This window comes from Aspergillus tanneri (genome assembly GCF_003426965.1).
Source record: "Aspergillus tanneri strain NIH1004 chromosome Unknown AapTan_10_pilon_pilon_pilon, whole genome shotgun sequence".
Classification (NCBI taxonomy): domain Eukaryota; kingdom Fungi; phylum Ascomycota; class Eurotiomycetes; order Eurotiales; family Aspergillaceae; genus Aspergillus; species Aspergillus tanneri.
Window position 1 is genome coordinate 121,603 of NW_022984637.1, and position 18,172 is coordinate 139,774.

The window sequence follows — 18,172 nt, forward strand, 5'->3', positions numbered from 1 at the left end:
AGGAAGTGCCATTTGAATACCCGATTGGATAATTATGGCTGAGCCACGGCGATGAAATTAATTTTTGACTAGCGCATGATTCTCTAGACTTATCAAAGTAGATGAGCAGCCGTGTGCTGTGTAGCCAATTACTGGCTACCATGCACTAAAATCCATGCAGCCGTAAACTAAAGTGGGAATGTGACAAGCTGTGCATATGCAAAGCAAGCGGTCGACACCCATGTCAAGGGTGGGAAGCTCCTCTCAAACCATCTGCAGCAAGTATACTGGCTTGAATACTATCCAAAGCATAACTTCTCAGTGATCTACATAATCCGACTATAGATATAGATAATCTTTTTGTGGCAAATGTGCCCCTTGAAAACTCAAGGTCAATCAAGACGGACATTATCCACCCAAGCAGCCCAAACATAAAAGGAAGAATCTTTCCCTCCGAGTGCTAGTTTGTAGCAGCCCAGAAGTAAAACTTTTCATTTCTCGATCCTCGAGAGCAATCGCAACTTACCACCTTGCTTCCGTCCATTATATCCATCTTCGACGCGTATTAGGTGCCCCCCAGGTCACTCAAAGTCAAGTCAATATCAACTTCATCACAAAAACCTTCTTCATATTCCACAAGTACCTTCAAATAGTCACCATGATCGCTACCCGCAAAGAAGTCAACGCTTCCACTTCAATCCCCCAAGTCGTTGACCACGCCCGTGGAAGTAAACCTTTCCCAAATACTGTCATCGCCAACCTGGAGCCAATCGTAACTGACTTGGTGAAAAGAGCACTGTCTAACCCAGCCACATGGCCTGGTGGGCAGCCGGCCACTCCTGTCTGCTCCCTCGCCCCCTGTACGCCGCCGCTTGATACGGATGAGCTAGAAAAGCAGTTAATATACGCTGCTGGTACCAGGGGTCAGTCAGATCCCGAGGATTCTGGCATTTTCGAGACCAGTGTTGTGGCTGAGAAGCGAAATGGTCCTAATCTTCAATCTGAAGCTGATATGCCGTACATCCCTCCGCCTGAGTTTGTCACGATGACCCAGTTGAAAGAGCTTTTCGAAGCTGTCCTTGAACATAAGCCTCAATCTACTTCCGACGGTGTGGAGATTGGCCCAGTAGCGAACGACCAGAACAGAGAAAGGGTTCGAGTATCCAGGCCAGACTTTAAAGTCATATTGGAGACGTACAGTTTCCCCGTCTAAGCCTCGGTGCTTCAAGTTTACTGACCAGCAATTAGGTGGAATATTGAAGCATCCAACTACAAAATTGTTGAGTCGACAGGGATCGAAAAAGAGTTGGATAGCCTGGATGAATATGTCTTTGTCGTCCGTAACCGTGTTGGTAGGTTTATACCTAATCACAATCCAGAACGAGGCGATTAACAACACACATAGATAAGATGTCCGGCGAGACTACAAATTTTATAGACGTCAAGTCAGAAGCCCTCAGGGATATCTTTCGGGTCGTACTGCAAAATGTCCGGGCAGCGAGTTTGATGGAGGACAAGCCATCGGTATGTCATGTCAATACTTCAAAATAAGCAGACACTAACAAATTCAGATTGAGCAAAACATCCTATTTCACTTCCTACCGGAACTCCTCGACTACATACAAAAGATCAAGGGCGCCGAAGATGACAACCGGGACCCCATACAGCTGGAGCATCTCACACTGTTTACTAATTATATGAAAGAAGCATGCGCTTCCACCTCACAGAGAGTTAGCTCTCTTTTGCAGCATCGAAAAATTACATACGATCTTCTCTGGGCGCTCTTCAAGCCCGGTGGCCTCGTATACTCCACCTGCTTTGGAACCGGTAAACCCAGGTGTGTCATATTTGACGCTGGGGAAGAGGCAGTTTATGGTGGAGTCACATATTACAAGCTGAATTGCAGGTACCTGGACTTTGACGGACGAGACTTCGGCGAGGCAGGCGTCACACTTGGAATTGAGACGTTCCGGGGAGCCAAAGTGATTGACTCGCTTGAGGCTTTCCCTCTAGATTACCACCCTGACTCCAAACAGGTCCGCCACCGTCTCGCCGAGTGTGGTCGAAAATTCTGCAAGTTAACTGGCACCCATATTCAGCATTGCGATGGCACTGCTTTTATCATGAGGGAGGGGAAACCGGTTCAACTAAACATCAGTAGTCGAGTGGCAGTGGATGCTGCCTTTTTCACACAGATGAAACCAAATTACTCCAGGCCTCGCATTCAAGACATACGGCAGAACAAGAGTTCAGGAATAAATGTACTTGATCTGGAAACCTTGTTTGGAGGTCAGGCGAGCGAAATCATGCAACAGAAGGGCGTGGAAGTACAACAGATGACAGATGATGATTTCGCTGTCTGCTCTCCCACTGTTCGATGCTTTAGCTTCAGGGAAAAAGTATTCCGTGAGTCACCTCCAATACTGAATCTAATGTGGGGCAAAACTGACTCCTGACCAGTGGAATGTGCAGTCTCTGATCTTCATGAGGTGGAATGGTCTCCAGAGTCATTCCAGTGCCTCAGAATCCCACAAAGTGCGAAGAAAATACTCCTGTCTCTGGTAACTACCCGCCTGGGTCTGATTCCGACAGTGCCATTCGATGATGTTATCGAAGGGAAAGGGCGTGGGATCAACATACTCTTACAGTAAGTCGCTGATCCTCGCTTGTCTACTCCATCTCACATTACCCTTCAGTGGTCCCACGGGTGTTGGAAAGACATTCACTGTTGAGGCAACAGCAGAGTGGTTCAAGCTCCCTCTTTATTCCGTAAGTGGATATCAATATCGTTAATTCTTTGCTGAACAATTCTAGATATCGGCCGGTGAATTGATTGTGGAACACGGCGACCCTCGTGCACTGGAGCGTCAGCTTGACGTCATATTTAAGATCGCAAAACATTTTAATGCGGTTCTTCTCTTGGACGAAGCAGATGCATTTATGGAACGACGTACCTCCTATATTGATGGGCATAATCGCCTCTTGACTGTTTTCCTTCGCAAATTAGAATACTATGAAGGCATTCTTTTCCTCACTTCGAACCGGGCCATTGACTTTGATGACGCCATATTGAGCCGAATCCATCTTAAAGTCAAATATGAAGATCTCACGAAAGAATCTCGACGAGAAATCTGGGAGCATTTCCTCTCCAAAGCCTACACCCCTAAAGGATCTAGCATCTTCGAAGTCGATGACCTCAAGCGCTTGGATTCCATTTCTTTAAACGGACGAGAGGTAATGTACCTTTTGCTATATATGATTGCCGCCTATTGACGTGAACCAGATCAAAAACCTGGTTTCCATCGCACATTCACTGGCTACAGTCGACGACGAATGCATGAGCTATAAGCACGTGGAAACAGCGGCAAAGTCGAATGAAAAATTTATGAACGACTTCAGTAAATCAGAGCATCTAGAGAGCATGTACACCTAATCACTCCGCTAGAACTAATGCTGTGTTCCGACGTGATTAATATTCTTCACTCACATCCCCATTCGGCGAACGTTTTATCAATGTAGTTAGTCGCCCTTATTGCGAGATCATATGTGATAATCAGTCCCATTCTAGTATTCGAGGACTATTCTTCCGTCAAGTGGCGTGAACGACTGATAGATTGCCCTTTTTCTCCTGATTCTGGGTTCATAATTGGAGCATACATAAGTCCAAATTTAGCTAGTGTTTAGGGACTTCTGTACCTAGTACCTGTCAGATATACGGCTAGTCCCGAAGAGGAAATAGAGTACGATTGGTAAAAAGGTCTTGATTATTTTGTTGTGTGTTCCGCGGGGGCCAAGCATGGGCGCCTGCCCGGGTTCGACCTCGCTTAGTCATCATTTATATAAGCTAGCTCTTAGTAACTAACTAGTTAGTAGCGGCCACCAGGCCACCCATTCAATAGAACAAGCAATCACTTCCAACATCCACCAACAGCCATACAGTACTACGTATTTGACACTATGTAGTTAGTGTTATGAATATGGGATCGGCCCGAAGGATTAACCGAAGCAACGGCGAAGTCCTCGCTTATATATGTCTTCCCACAGACGAAATTCCTGTGTACTAACTAAGTTCGCTCATCCAATTCAATGGCTTAGTTCACTCTATTCAATGCCAATTCCTCTGACCTACTGTAGATTCACAGCAGTTAGTCAGCTCACCCGAGCGCCCTTGAATTGAAGCGAATAGTGCCTCGCGAGCACCCGAATCTAGTCACATGATTCTGGTCCACCAACAGACATATTATTTGACAGTTATTACATACTATTTGTCCACAGTCTACGCGGAGATAGACCGGAAACCCGCCAAGAATCCAAGTCTAATATATTACGGTAATACACGTGAAATTTTGGAATTTAATATGAAATATTATGTAATAGTTGTATATGTTACAGTTATTTATTTTTCTTGGCGGGGTTTGGGTCGGGGATCGAAATCCTACCGACTAATTGCACATGATAGGTTGAGTCATAGCTGTATTGAACGTTTGTGTCAGGAACATCTACCCATAGGTTTTTCTCCGTGGTACCTGTGCATCACAGCTGTTGAGCGCACCCATGCAGAACCGGCACGTTTGGCCCGCCCTCTGCGGTTCGAAGGAGGTAAATTGAAACGACAACCTTCCTAAAGCTTATTATGGCGACTTTATACACTTGGGGATAGTTGAACCTAGTAAAAGTAGAAACAGTCCTACTGACCCTAAGGACACAATCCACAGAGTATATACGTTTATGCCTTTTGTACGAATCGGGGGGCCTCTTTAGTGCTATGATTAGTAGTTCTGGTCTCCTGTGACAAGCCTCTTACCGGGGTTTCGTTGACTGGCGCCAGCCAAATGGCAGCAAGGACTCAAAACTAAGCTGGCATACGACTCAGTATGTGGCAGGCCAAAAGCATGCATTAGCGCATGTCGGGACGCGATTTCTTTTACATCAATTTAACCATCAACTTCTCATCCCACCATTTTCCAGGACCCTGCCCTATTTAAGAGGCCAAACCAACAGACATTTTACTATATTAATCAAAATCACTACTAATCAATCCCCTCGACTCCAAACCGTTGCGACAACAAACTCATAACTTACCAACTCATAACTTACCACTCTAACGTCTACCCACGATGTCTGGCATCGATCCCAACGCTCGAAGGGAAGTCAACCACGCGCTCATTAGCTCTGGGAGCGCCGCCGTCGGACAGATGGTTGACACCGCCAACTCCTCTGTTGAGAAGCGTCGTAAGAGCAAAGAGGAGCGAGAGAAACGCGAGGCTGAAGAGAAGGCTGCCAAGGAGAAGGCAGACGCCGCTGTTCGTCCTCAAGTCCCAACCCCCCAACCCTCCAAGAAGTTGAAGCCCCAGGATCTGCTATGTGCTGACAGTTATCAATATCAGAAGGGCGGCGCCTCCGGCTAGACGGCTCTCTCTCCCGTTGCACCCACAACTTTCCCTCCCATCAGTCGTTACTGTCTTTACCATTTCGGATTTTACACTTCCAGATCGGGTAGGCCTGCTCCGGGGAGGGGGAATACTTTGGCAAACCCTGCGCTCCTTGGTCCCTTTGTCTTGACTGAGTTTGACCTTTGTTGGCATTTTCAGGAAGCTTATCGAGTGTTTCTCGCGCGGAAGCGCTTCGTATCTTCTCCATCTTGATTATAGTATACCTATTTAAAAATCGTTGTAGGTGTAGGTGAAAATCGATTATTTTATTAACTTTTTGCCGAGGTCCTCCAAAATTTGTGACCAAGTCAAATTCGAAGTCAAAAGCGAAGTTTTTCAAATTTGTCAATCAATCCCATGTAACTAGGTGCGCCCAGTATGGGAGCCGCGCCAAGACAGCTGCCGTGACACCTAAGGCAGTCAAAGCTCGTGCACGACCAACCATAAAATCGGGCCACAGCCCCCTCGCGCGTCTCTGGACCAGCTCACTCAATCATCAAAGCCGTATCCCCCAAGTGGTCGTCCTTAATCATTAAAGCCTTCTCTGATGTTATGGACACCAACGCACTTATCGATCTTGTCCATGAGATGGAGGGCCAGCTTTGGGTGGACAAGGTGAATGAGACCCACAGAACAAGCCGTCTCTGCCAGTGGGTGTCAACTTTCCATCCCGACAAGCTTGCCTGTCAACTTGACGGTACCTTTCACCATGGCGCATTTAATGCCGGCATGAAGATGGTCTTCAGTGACAGTACTACCTGGATGGTTCGTTTCCCTCGTGTTGGGATGGTCTGTGACAACTACACCGACGAGAAGGTTGCAATGGAGGTGACGGCCCTGAGTCTCATCCATAACAAGACTACCATTCCCGTCCCGAGAGTCCGGGCGTGGGGTCCCGCTGCCAACAACCCACTTGGTCTAGGTCCGTTCATCATGATGGACTTCGTTAACGGTGTGGGCCTTGGCGACCTTCTCCGGGACCCCAACGCCGAGCGCCCTAGTAGAGTCATGAGGGAGGACATCAGCGATAGTGATATTGAAGTTATCTACAGGCAGTTGGCGAATTTTTTGCTTCAGCTTTTCAAGCTCAATTTTGACCGGATCGGCAGCCTGCCGTCGCCACAGGCTGAAGCCGAAAGCCTTACACCGCCACGGCCGCTAACGTTTAAGGCTCATAGCATCCTACAAAATGGAGGAGTCAACACTTTTGGTATGTCTTGTTGCCTTTCCCCTTCTCTTCCCTAATGCTCTGATCGAGTGTGTTAACTAAGCAAATGATATCTAGGGGACCGAGCCCAGGGGTTTGCGACGACGACCGAGTATTTTCAATATGTTGTCGGGCAGGACTGGGAGCAGCTCGTTCACCAGCCGAACTCGACTGTTGGTTTGTATGATGCTAAAAACAAATATGTGGCGTTCCAGGTCCTAAAAAGCCTGGCACGTGACTTGGTCAACGTGAAGTATGACCGTTGCAAGTTTAAGCTAATTTGCGACGATCTCGGCTTGGCGAATCTGATTGTCCGTAGCAAGGACGACCTTACTGTTGTTGGAGTAGTGGACCTCGAGTGGTCATACATCGGGCCCGCCCAGCTGTTTGGCTCGGCACCGTGGTGGCTTCTCCAAGACAGGCCCGTCAACAGCACGTGGGACTGCAAGGGAGACGAGCCGCCCAAGATTGCCGCCCGGTACTTTAAGTACCTAGAGATTTTCATACGTGTCTTGGAGGAAGAAGAGGCAAAAATGCCAGGACACAACGAGAAAGAGCTCTCCAGCCTTGTCAAGTGGTCGCAAGCCTCTGGGGCCATGTGGCTGCACATGCTCCTTTTATCTGGCTTTAATGACCATCGCAGCTTTCCTTTTACGCAGCTACGCTTACATATTGGGGCTACTGAGTGGGCGAGGCGTGAAAAGGAATTTGACAAGGCGAAAGAGTGTGAGGCATTCGCGGCGCGGAAGGTGAGCGAGTTGGATAAGTATGATAATGCCTTGGAGAAGATGGAGGAGAACAAAGCGCTCGTAGACAGCGGGAATATGACAAAGAAGGAATTCATTGCCAACGCTCTAATAGAGCCAGGCTGTATCCCCTGTTCCTCGTCGCTTGTGAATAAGGATGAGATGCCAAAAGACGAGGGGTTGTTCTATAAGGTGGCTGCTTGGTTCAGCTTGCGAGCTGCAAAGTTGAGAGAGGCCGCAAGGATGGGATAAGGAGAGGTTGCATGATAACCGCTAACATGGCTGCCTTGGGAGTTGCGCAACTCGAAGCTTTGCTGCATATTGAGAGGTAACAGTTTTCACCAACCAATCCTATCTTTTGGACACAGAAAAGCGGGGCATAATCTATTTATGGACTAGCGCCCTGATCAAGAAAGAATCAAAGACAGTAAGTCTCTTACAGGGAAGTGCAATACCAGCTTCACCGCCTCACACTCTTTTCTTTATTCTGGACCCCACTGCCAAGACTCTAATTTTAGAAATGGGTGCATCTAAATGAACCTGGATACATTACATCATATGCCCTCTTCGGTGACAATTAAGCCTCAATTGATCGCCCTGCAAGGGAGGCAAAAGCTTAAACACTATACATGTCCCACATTCCTCTCCAAAAAGATGATAATGATTGGTATTCACCCCTTAAGCCTATGGTTAAGTACCGATCTCTCGGCCTCTCAGAAAACCTTGTAATGAAGACAATCACCGGAGCTAAACTTGATATGAAGCCATAAGCTTGAAGAATATACTCCATGGTATACCATGCGCCTATATTTATTTCTCTTCAATTTCAATGTTCGCATGTCGAAAATGACCTTTTGCACTTTCTCCTCTAGACCCTACAACGTCCAAGCTCCATTCAAGGAAATCTTTGAAATCTTCACTTGTATGTTTCTGCCAATCTCGTCTCACAAATGCTTTGAGCTCTGCAAAGAATTCTTCGATCGGGTTAAGATCGGGAGAATATGGTGGTAAGTACAACAACTTCACACCGGCATTTAAGCACAGCTCCGTTATTCGATCAGTATGGTGAAAAGATGCGTTGTCCATAATAAGAACAGACTTCGGCTCTGGCCATCTACCACAATGGTGAAGAAGCTGTTCAACAAAATCTTCAAACATGTTAGCATCAGTCGATCCTTGGAAGACTCGCGACATCAAAATTCCATCCTGGCAGTATGCCGGGAGAATCTGGTATCGCTGACCCCGCTGGAAACGGGAAACCTGGACAGGTGTCACACCGCGGGGAGACCAGCCTGTCCTCCTGAAGCCAGCCCGCTTGTCACAGCCTGATTCATCAATGTAGACTAGGTGATACGAGCAAAACTCTGACAGTTGGTGCAAATAGTGATCTCTCAGATCCGCATTCCTCTCTTGTGCTATCCGTCGAGCCACTTTTTTTGTCCAACCGTGCGATCGAAGGGCGCGACTGACAGTATATGTAGATACAAGCACATCAAATTCATCGTATAAAAATTCTGCCATCTCATCCAGGTATAGATCCGGCTTCTCTAGCAAGTGGTCGCATAACGCTTCAAGCATGATAGGCGTGATCATACGAGGGCGGCCGCCAGGGATTAGGGGTGCTCTAACGTCGCCAAATACCCGGAGGTTGGTACTGATGGTTATGATCGAACGTTTGCTACAGCCAGCTGCTTCCGCCATCTGAGAAGCAGAGAGCGATTTGCTGCTGATCATATCACGGATCATCATTAGCTGGGAGGGTGCAAGTCGTGGCGCCATAATGGTCGTGTCGCGCTGTTAATCAAGTTGAGGCGGCCAGGAACAGGCAACGATAGGTCTGGGTCGGCTCGGGCCGAGAGTCGAACCGACAAACAGCATCCTATCGACCAGTCATAGTTTCTGCCATAGACAAGCGTAATTAGTCATATCGGGCTCGATGAATGGACTTTCGGTCACAGCATCGCGCGTAGGCCATAACTTGCCCCGCTTCAGCTCTCCAGAAAAGCCCAACCGATATTTTCAACCCGATCTCTTACTGTAGTGAAATCCTCGACACGGTCCACTGTGCACAGGGGAAATGGGGAATCGGGCAGGAGAAGCTATACCAGCTACACGCACGTAGCCTACTAAGGAGCGTATATACTCAACTAGATATACATCAAACGTCTCATCTAGATGCCACACGTCTCTCAATGATTCAGGGGTTGAACGGCTTCATATTTCCGCACCGCCAAGTCGGGCGGATCATCTTATTTCCGTAACACTTACGCCTAGCTTGAAACATGGGCGCATTGTAATGAACTTTTGTTTTGGCCATAAGCACTCTGCTTCCCCAGACTATGGAGCCTGGGTCGGGTTGGACCAACAGTTGAGCCGACAACCAGCAATTCAAAAGCAGTGACCAGATATGGGAGGCGCTTGGCACGGCTATGAAAGATGATCGACTTGCTTTAAAGCACCAATGACAAAGCGCATCCTCACTCAGCCTCGCCTCCAGGCTGTGTTAGGGGCCTTCCCCTCTTTCCCCTTAAACTGGGCACTTCCTCTGTTCGATTCATCCTCGCGGCGTTCTCGTCTGTCTCACAAACAATACTTGACCCAGCGAGGAAACTTTCCAATTAAATATTGAACATAACCGAGATATAGTGGAAGCCCTCTACTGCTTCAATGAATCGACCTGAGCAACGAGACCCAGATTCCACAGTCTCCTACACGGTCGCATGGATCTGTGCCTTGGAAGAGGAGTACTTCTGTGCATGCCGTATGCTCGACGAAGAATTTGCTGGACCGGAAATAAGCGAAGACAACGACGATAACACATACGTCTACGGTCGTATCGCGAAGCATTATGTGGTGATTGGGTGTCTCCCAGCTGGTCGGTATGGCACCAACTCAGCCGCTCGCGTTGCCCGAGATATGGCCCGGACCTTTCCACGCATGCGGTTCGCATTAATGGTGGGCATCGGGGGCGGCGCACCAAGTCCCCGCAATGACATACGACTGGGTGATATTGTCGTCAGTCAACCAAGAGATGGATTCGGTGGGGTGATTCAATATGATTTGGGCAAGTTGAAAAATGGTCATTTTCAGAAGACAGGTCAACTGAATGCACCGCCTGAGAAACTCCTAGGGGTCCTTCCAGAGATACGCCGATTACACAGTGATAAAAAGAAGCCAGACAGACTTGCAGAACATCTTCGACTTCTCGATGACATGGAAGATTATCAAAAGCCAGCCGTTGATCGGCTTTACGCTGCAGACTATTCACATGTGGATGGACCAGGTTGCGATGAATGTGACTTGCGTGCAATAGTGGACCGCCCCGAGCGCCAGAACCACCGTACCGTCCATGTCCACTACGGAACTATTGCGTCGGGAAATTCCGTTCTGAAGGACGCCAAAGTGCGGGATACATACGCCCAAGACCCACAGCTGAACATTCTTTGCTTCGAGATGGAAGCAGCCGGTCTCATGAATAATATTCCATGTCTAATTATTCGCGGAATCTGCGATTATTGCGACTCTCACAAGAATGATGAGTGGCATAATTATGCTGCCCTCGTTTCTGCTGCTTATGCACGAGAGCTCCTGCTGGTTTTACGGCCGCAACGTGTGGATGCCATGCCGCCATGGGCCGAGCGAGTAGCTCAAGAACTTCAACAAGGTTAGAGCATCACACTCAATTTCAAGGCTCATATGGTATTTCCATAGCTTGATGTTGTAATAAAAGCACCTTATGAATAATCTTCGTGTCCTATATTTCATCGGGGTAGTGTACCTGACAGGCTACAGTAACTCAGGAGTTGACTATTATCAGCAACAACCAAAGGTTGTATACGTATCTATCGCATGGGATCAAATGCACTCTCGCTTACTCTGAATAGGACCGCCCTGACGAAAATCGAACGTATGGACCAGAAGATTGGGCTAGACAAGGTGTCGGCTGTTCACGAGGCCGAGTTTGACTCATTCTCTGATCGGGATGAGATCCAATGTCTTCAAGGCACAAGGACTGAGCTCCTCCAACAGATAAAGGAATGGGCTACTTCGCCATCTCAAAAAAGCATCTTTTGGTTAAAGGGAATGGCTGGGACAGGGAAATCCACAATATCTCGAACTGTGGCACGGTCGCTCAAGGACACCAACTGTCTTGGTGCCAGCTTCTTTTTTAAGAGGGGTGAAGGGGACCGAGGGAACGCAAAGAAATTTTTCCCTACATTAACCAGGCAATTGATGCTCTGGTGCTCAGAGTTGGTTCCTGGTGTGCAAAAGGCACTTGATGATGACCCTGGCATTGCGTCAAAATCTCTCAGGGAGCAGTTTGAACAACTGCTTCTTCAACCGTTGCTTAGTCTTGGCCAACTTAGCCAGCAACCTCAGACTGCTGTGATGGTCATCGATGCTTTGGATGAATGTGAACATGATCAAGATATCCGACACATCATTCAATTCCTGCCTCTTTTACAAAAGGCGAAATCATTTCGCCTTCGGATTTTCCTCACCAGCAGGCCTGAACTCCCAATTAACCTCGGGTTTTCAGAGATCGGAGATCGTGCATATCAGGACCTAGCTCTTCATGAGATACCCGGAGAAGTGACTGAACGTGACATACATTTATTCTTACAAGACCGATTTGCGAAAATCAAACATGATAGGAAAATCTCCCAGGACTGGCCTGGTGATGACGTCCTCCAAGATTTAGTCAGGATATCCATTCCACTGTTTATTTCGGCTGCCACTGTGTGCCGCTACATTGAAAACTCAAAATTGGAACCCAAATCACGGCTCGCAGAGCTTCTAAAGGACCAAGCAAAATACGTTTCGAGAATGGATAAGACATATCTGCCTGTTCTGACGCAACTACTCAACGACCCAGAGAGTAATGAGTCAGAACAGCAGCAACTTCTGCAAGAGTTCCAGGATATCGTGGGTGTCATCATTCTTCTCGCAATTCCGCTTTCTATATATGCACTATCGCAGTTTCTTGGGATAGAAGCGGACCAGATTAGCAATCAATTGGATTCACTTCGTTCGGTTTTAAGCATTCCTGATAACCGAGATCAGCCTGTTAGGATTCTGCATCTCTCATTTCGGGATTTTTTGGTCCAGTCTACGACCAAGTTTCACGTGAATGAGCCACAAAAACACAAAGACATTGTTCGGTCCTGTTTTAGAACTATGCGGAGTCATCTACGCGAAGATATCTGCAATCTCACAGATCCTGGAGCGCTCAGGGTAGACATCAACCCTCTCAAAATCCGCCAATGTCTACCACCTGAATTGCAATACTCCTGTCGCTACTGGATACACCATCTCAAAAATAGCGAGGCTTCACCTTCTGAAATAGAAGAGGCGCAACTATTCCTCCAGAAGCATTTTCTTCACTGGATAGAAGCAATGAGCCTGCTAGATCTTATATCAGAGGTGGTGGGTATGCTCGATCTTCTCCGCACGGCTATACCAGTAAGTATATACCACACATTCGTCCATGCGTTATACTAATAAACGTAGGATGTTGATGATAATTCCGTTTTGGCCGACTTTTTATATGATGCAAAGCGGTTTGTCCTGAAAAATCGTCAGATAGCGGATGAAGCGCCGCTTCAGATTTATTGCTCAGGGCTGGTATTTGCACCTCGATCGGCAATAATTCGTAGAGTGTTCCAGTCATATCTGCCTAGGTGGATCGGCCAGTTCCCACAGGTTCAAGAAACCTGGAGTGCAGAATTACAAACTCTGGAAGGCCATTCAGACTGGGTTGAATCAGTGGCCTTCTCACCCGACGGCCGGCTACTGGCGTCCGGCTCTAGGGATAACACGGTGCGGCTCTGGGACCCGACTACGGGCGCCCTACAACAGACCCTGGAGGGCCATTCAGCTGGTTATCAGTGGCCTTCTCACCCGACGGCCGGTTGGCGTCCGGCTCTAGATAGACGTGCGCTCTGGGACCCGCGACGGGCGCCCTACAACAGCCTGGAGGGCATTCAGCTCGGTTGAATCAGTGGCCTTCTCACCCGACGGCCGGCTCTGGCTCGCTCTAGGGATAAGACGGTGCGGCTCTGGGACCCGGCGACGGGCACATTGGAAGACATTTTAAGCACTGATGGAATTGTCACAGAACTCGAATTTTCCCAATATGTTTCACATCTCAGTACTAACCTAGGATCGTTCAAGATTCAATCCAGTTGTGGCAAACCTATCCTCAATTCACCCAATACGCACCCAGCGATATATCTACAGCGTGACTGGATAGTGTTGAACGGGAAACAAGTACTGTGGCTCCCCCCTGAGGCCAGGCCTTTGTGTTCAGCGACTAAATCGAATACGCTTGCCTTGGGACACGCGTCAGGTCGGGTTTCCTTTATAAGATATCGGAAATAATAGATGTCAATCAATTTTCTTTTTTACTGTAACTGTACCTTCTGTGTTTTCTAATCTCTCTACAAATGGAGGGTCTGGGAAAAAAGCATAATTTATTCGGATGTGCTTCTTTCCTCGAATATGCTACTTGATTCTCCTAGATTCCAATACTGTGGCGATCCATTGTCCAGTCGCCACCGTTCTGCCTGCTAAGTCAGACGCATCCCAACGCATCTCAAAACCCAGTAACCGTCTATTTGGTCATCACTAGCCATATCATACTCCTACAATCGGACAATTTCGGCAGAGAATTATAACTTCTGGACTAGTTGGTGTTGGGCCGCTCATCCAATAATGGTGTTCCCATTGACTAGAATGCGAAGCGTGGAGAGGAAATAGGATCCACGGCTCCGCCGTGGATCAACTTCTGTGGGGGACACCATCTGCCCACGTGACACACTTCCGAGCTGGAGGTTGGTGAGCTACTGCCAAGCCTTTCTGCTCACGTAGTTCACTAATTTGCACTCAATATTCTGACTAGCGCCTTGGCAGTGGGGCCCGGAATAAAGAAAAGTGTGTGAGGCGGTGAAGCTAGTTTTGCACTTGCCTGTACACCGTTTTTGCAACCGAGTGTATATATAATCCAAAATTACTGTTCGATTTTTGGGGGGGGATATTGATTAGGGGTCTGAAGTGATTGTATTCAGAAGGATGTTCTGCCCCCCTGCACATTCATCCCATCTCTTGCAACCTCTTGATGTTGGCTGTTTCACACCACTAAGCGCGCGTATGTGCGCCTACTGGAGAACCAACTTTATTCGCGGTATCTTAAATGAGGAATGAATCCAGGACCTACTACACCTCAGAGCTACCAAATTGCCTGCCCACTCACCACTATCATTGACAGAGACTATGGTTTCCACATACATAATAGGCCTCCATCCCTCGGTAACTGGATCAATCCAGGCTGACACTCCCCTCCCAGCCAGAAAGGGACTGATAAAGAGACGTGCCATCAAACATCCCACCAGCCAGTTCTCCATCGAATGGATTGTGGTTGACAGAATGCCACCTCTTAGGGTCATGTTCGTGGATATCAATCTTCGGTGGAGAAGCTAATAGAGCTGTTTCTGGCTTTCCAATATTTCCCATCACTTGTGAAAGTGCGCAGGACGACATTTCCGCCGGAAAAAACGGATCGTGGAGAAGTTCCCCAGCAACGAAAACAGAATTACCACTCGATATCGCCAGTACCGCGATGAGATCAGATACACCCGCATCTATGGTCCCGACTCAAATTGAAACAGAACCTTTGGTCACTCTCCCCTTCGGTGTATAACGCCTTGCCTGCACACATGTGATCACCGTACAAAGAGAACAGAAATTTAATGAATAATGCAGGAAGAAAGGCAAAAATGCTTAACGGGGGTGCATTTACTCTGGCTTTTGGTTTCAACTACCTCCAAGACTAGGTATTAGGTGTCGCAGGGCGGGATAAATCTGGCTTCTACATGATATACAGTACATAGTTTCTTAACTTCCACTCTATATACTGTAACTATAAACACATCTTTGTAAAGTAAACCAAATTCGCTGATAGTAAAGATCAAGCCACCGTACCAGCTATCCCACCATAATACGTATGGGGGAACTTAAGATCGGTTAAGAAATTAACAAATTTCAGGGCGTCTTCCTGAGATTGCTCACTGCCTCTGAACTCAACACTTGGTGCCCCTTCATCATCGCAGAGTCGTAAGGTGCTGAGCCCGTCAACGTGAAGAAATTTTATTGCCCAACAAGACCTACTGCCACCAGCCTCGAAGCTTGATCGTCCAATGTAGATGATAAGGCGGTAGAGAAGAAGCTGTGAAGATATATGCACGCACAAGCCATGTGAAGATAGATGGTCTTCTTCTTCTTCCTCAGACATAGGGGTAGCGGTGAGCCACTTTTCACAAAGCTCAAACCGGGACTTGACTAAATTCCAGTGAAGGGCGTTATCATCCCAAAGTTTTTTTTCTCTAGAAGGTGCTTGACCTTCTAGTAATGTCCATTGCTTTTGCAAATAGTCCAGTTGATACTCGGCCTCCTTCTGCTCGTCCTCAGTTAGAAGATTCCCTTCGAAAGGAAGTCGAAAAATCGCCCAGTCAAGTTCAGGAGATGCTATGGGGAAAGCCTTCAAAGTTTTCCGCATATTATTAAAGTATCTCTTTTGCCTTCCACTGTCGAGTGTGCTAAATTCATTATATGTAAGGATTTTAGGGGTGGTGTCTTTTTCGGAATCTGGAGACTTCTGTTGAGTATACTTAATCCGGTTTCGATTGCCCTGTGCGAGACGTCGGAACTTAGTCCGCTGGAAGACAAGAGGAGAGTCAGAAGAGTCAGAAGAGTCAGAAGAGTCAGAAGAGTCAAAAGAGTCAGAAGAGTTAGAAGAGCCATAGGGTCTCTTGGTGGCCATGTTGTTGTCATTTGCCTGTTATAATAATATTGGAAAAATGAATTTGTTTTCATTTTGGAACCGGTACATCCCTCGTTTATATACACCAGTCCCCTGTGGAGCCTTAGGCTCCAACTATTTGCACTTCCTGCCGGTGGTTACACTAAAAGTCAAAAGTAGTGTTACCCCTAAGAATTGTTTCTTGGTGTCGGTCAGCTGAATACGCGTATGAGCTAGTATCACCGATCAGGGAGGGCAACGATTAATCGAATCGCCGCCGATCGATAATCGATTATTGACAGCCGATCATCGATCATCGCCGATAATTTCTTGGCGCTGTCATACAAAAATACAGCAAGTATTTAACTGTTACGGCCTACGAAACGGAGATAGAAATAAAGCCAAATCAATGTAAAATATCTTTTAAACTTTTTCTAAAATACCACTTGTTTGCCAGTGTTTTAGGCATTCTATCCTCTTAATATTCTGAGCTGATAGCTGCGCCCTTTCCCATAAGATTGTACGACGTGCTCCTAAAAAGACATGCTTAGGTTTATTACTCATTGCTAGAATTAATAGGATATTAATTACTATATAAGAAAGCCTTGCCCAGCGCTTTTATTATTAATCCTAAGACCACCATGTAAGAGCACTCGTACGAATGTTATATAAAGACTTAGAATTATAATTTTTATATTTATCCTGGCTTGCAGGCCAAGCAAACTTGCGTAGGTCTTGAACAATTTGATTAAAGTTATCAAGATCTTGACTTTAAGACATGTTCTTTTCATATAATGGTACAACTATATAAAAAGGTACCCTTTCTCGATACTCTTCCCAAAGCTTTTTAATCTTTTGCAGTGCAGGCTTTTGCCAGCTCTTTCTCCAATTGGCCTGAATGTACTTTGTACGACGAGCTGGGTAAAGAATAAGTGCTGCAGTATAGAGAGGCGAGTTATCAGATTTGCTGTAATACTTGTTAAAGATATCCCAGCCATTTTAAATCCGAGTACAGAATTCCTTATCTAATACATGTTCAACCTGCCATATATATTAGAATAATCTTGTTATGTAGTAATTAATGTAGTAATCAATGTAGTAATAATGTAGTAATTAATGTAGTAATCTGTTATATTTTTTATAGGAAGTAGACTTACCAAAGCCTTTTCAAAATGCTTTATAATAACATCCATAATAAAAAGCACATTGTCAATTGTTGCTTGATTTCCTTGAGTTTGCAGCGTTGCTCGATCAAAAAGACTTAGGAATTTGCTTGTTGTGCGAAGCTTGTCCCAGTCTACTGGAGTTAGGTATTCTGTTTAAAGAGTATCAAAGTTCTTTTTTATATAGCTATCTACAGCACCTTTATACTGTAGAGCCACAGAAAGCATATAATACCAGCTATTCCATCTTGTACGGTTGTTAAGTGGAATTAATCTCCCAGCCAGATCTTTAAACTTCTTTGTACGACCAGCTGAACCACGAATATGTGTCACAATATTGTGAAGCTTTCCAAGTAGCCCTATTAAATAAAATATGGCCTGTTTTTGTATATTATTAATTTTATCACCCTTTACTTCTCCTATTGCTTCCTCCTTATTATACGAGCTGAGTTGCTCAAACTTAATCAGTCTTGAAACAGGAAGGCTTGTACAGCCAAGTTAATAACATAGCCAATACAAAATATTTGCCGATATATAGGATCCATTTAATCCCTTTTCGTCTCTTAGATATGTGGCTAATGTACGGCAAAGCTTATTATTTGCAGTGTGATTATCAAAATAATAGATCCAAGCTTTTTACAATCCCATAATCTTTTAGCACTGGAAGAAGAGTAACAAATTGCTCCTCTCCACTATAATTTGCCACTATACAAAGACCAAGGAGAGCTTTTAATAACTTCTCTTAACTTTGTTCAACAAAGTGAGCACAAATCCCAAGAAAAAAAAGCCGATTTGGAGAGGTCCAGATATTAAGTAAAAGGTAAATACTTATAAAGAGACTAAAGCTT

General features: G+C 46.2%; 4 protein-coding genes across 4 annotated transcripts; 3 read left to right on the forward strand and 1 right to left on the reverse strand.

Annotated features, from left to right (window-relative positions):
* Positions 1-637: 637 nt before the first annotated feature.
* On the forward strand, positions 638-3,412 carry ATNIH1004_001863 (uncharacterized protein; the record flags this gene model as incomplete). The annotated part of the gene is made up of 9 exons (XM_033566558.1): positions 638-1,178; positions 1,242-1,331; positions 1,385-1,503; positions 1,551-1,816; positions 1,886-2,385; positions 2,452-2,626; positions 2,676-2,748; positions 2,794-3,213; positions 3,263-3,412. The coding sequence occupies 9 exons, from the start codon at positions 638-640 to the stop codon at positions 3,410-3,412; spliced, it is 2,334 nt and encodes a 777-aa protein (XP_033420760.1).
* Positions 3,413-5,096: 1,684 nt separating this feature from the next.
* ATNIH1004_001864 (uncharacterized protein) lies at positions 5,097-7,616 on the forward strand (the record flags this gene model as incomplete). Its single annotated transcript, XM_033566559.1, has 3 exons — positions 5,097-5,343; positions 5,914-6,621; positions 6,697-7,616. The coding sequence occupies 3 exons, from the start codon at positions 5,097-5,099 to the stop codon at positions 7,614-7,616; spliced, it is 1,875 nt and encodes a 624-aa protein (XP_033420761.1).
* Positions 7,617-10,031: 2,415 nt separating this feature from the next.
* ATNIH1004_001865 (uncharacterized protein) lies at positions 10,032-13,361 on the forward strand (the record flags this gene model as incomplete). Its single annotated transcript, XM_033566560.1, has 4 exons — positions 10,032-11,028; positions 11,157-11,196; positions 11,249-12,827; positions 12,876-13,361. 4 exons carry the CDS (start codon positions 10,032-10,034, stop codon positions 13,359-13,361), a joined length of 3,102 nt encoding a protein of 1,033 aa, XP_033420762.1.
* A 1,969-nt stretch (positions 13,362-15,330) lies between these two features.
* On the reverse strand, positions 15,331-16,182 carry ATNIH1004_001866 (uncharacterized protein; the record flags this gene model as incomplete). Its single annotated transcript, XM_033566561.1, has 1 exon — positions 15,331-16,182. The coding sequence occupies one exon, from the start codon at positions 16,180-16,182 to the stop codon at positions 15,331-15,333; it is 852 nt and encodes a 283-aa protein (XP_033420763.1).
* Between the last annotated feature and the right edge of the window lie 1,990 nt (positions 16,183-18,172).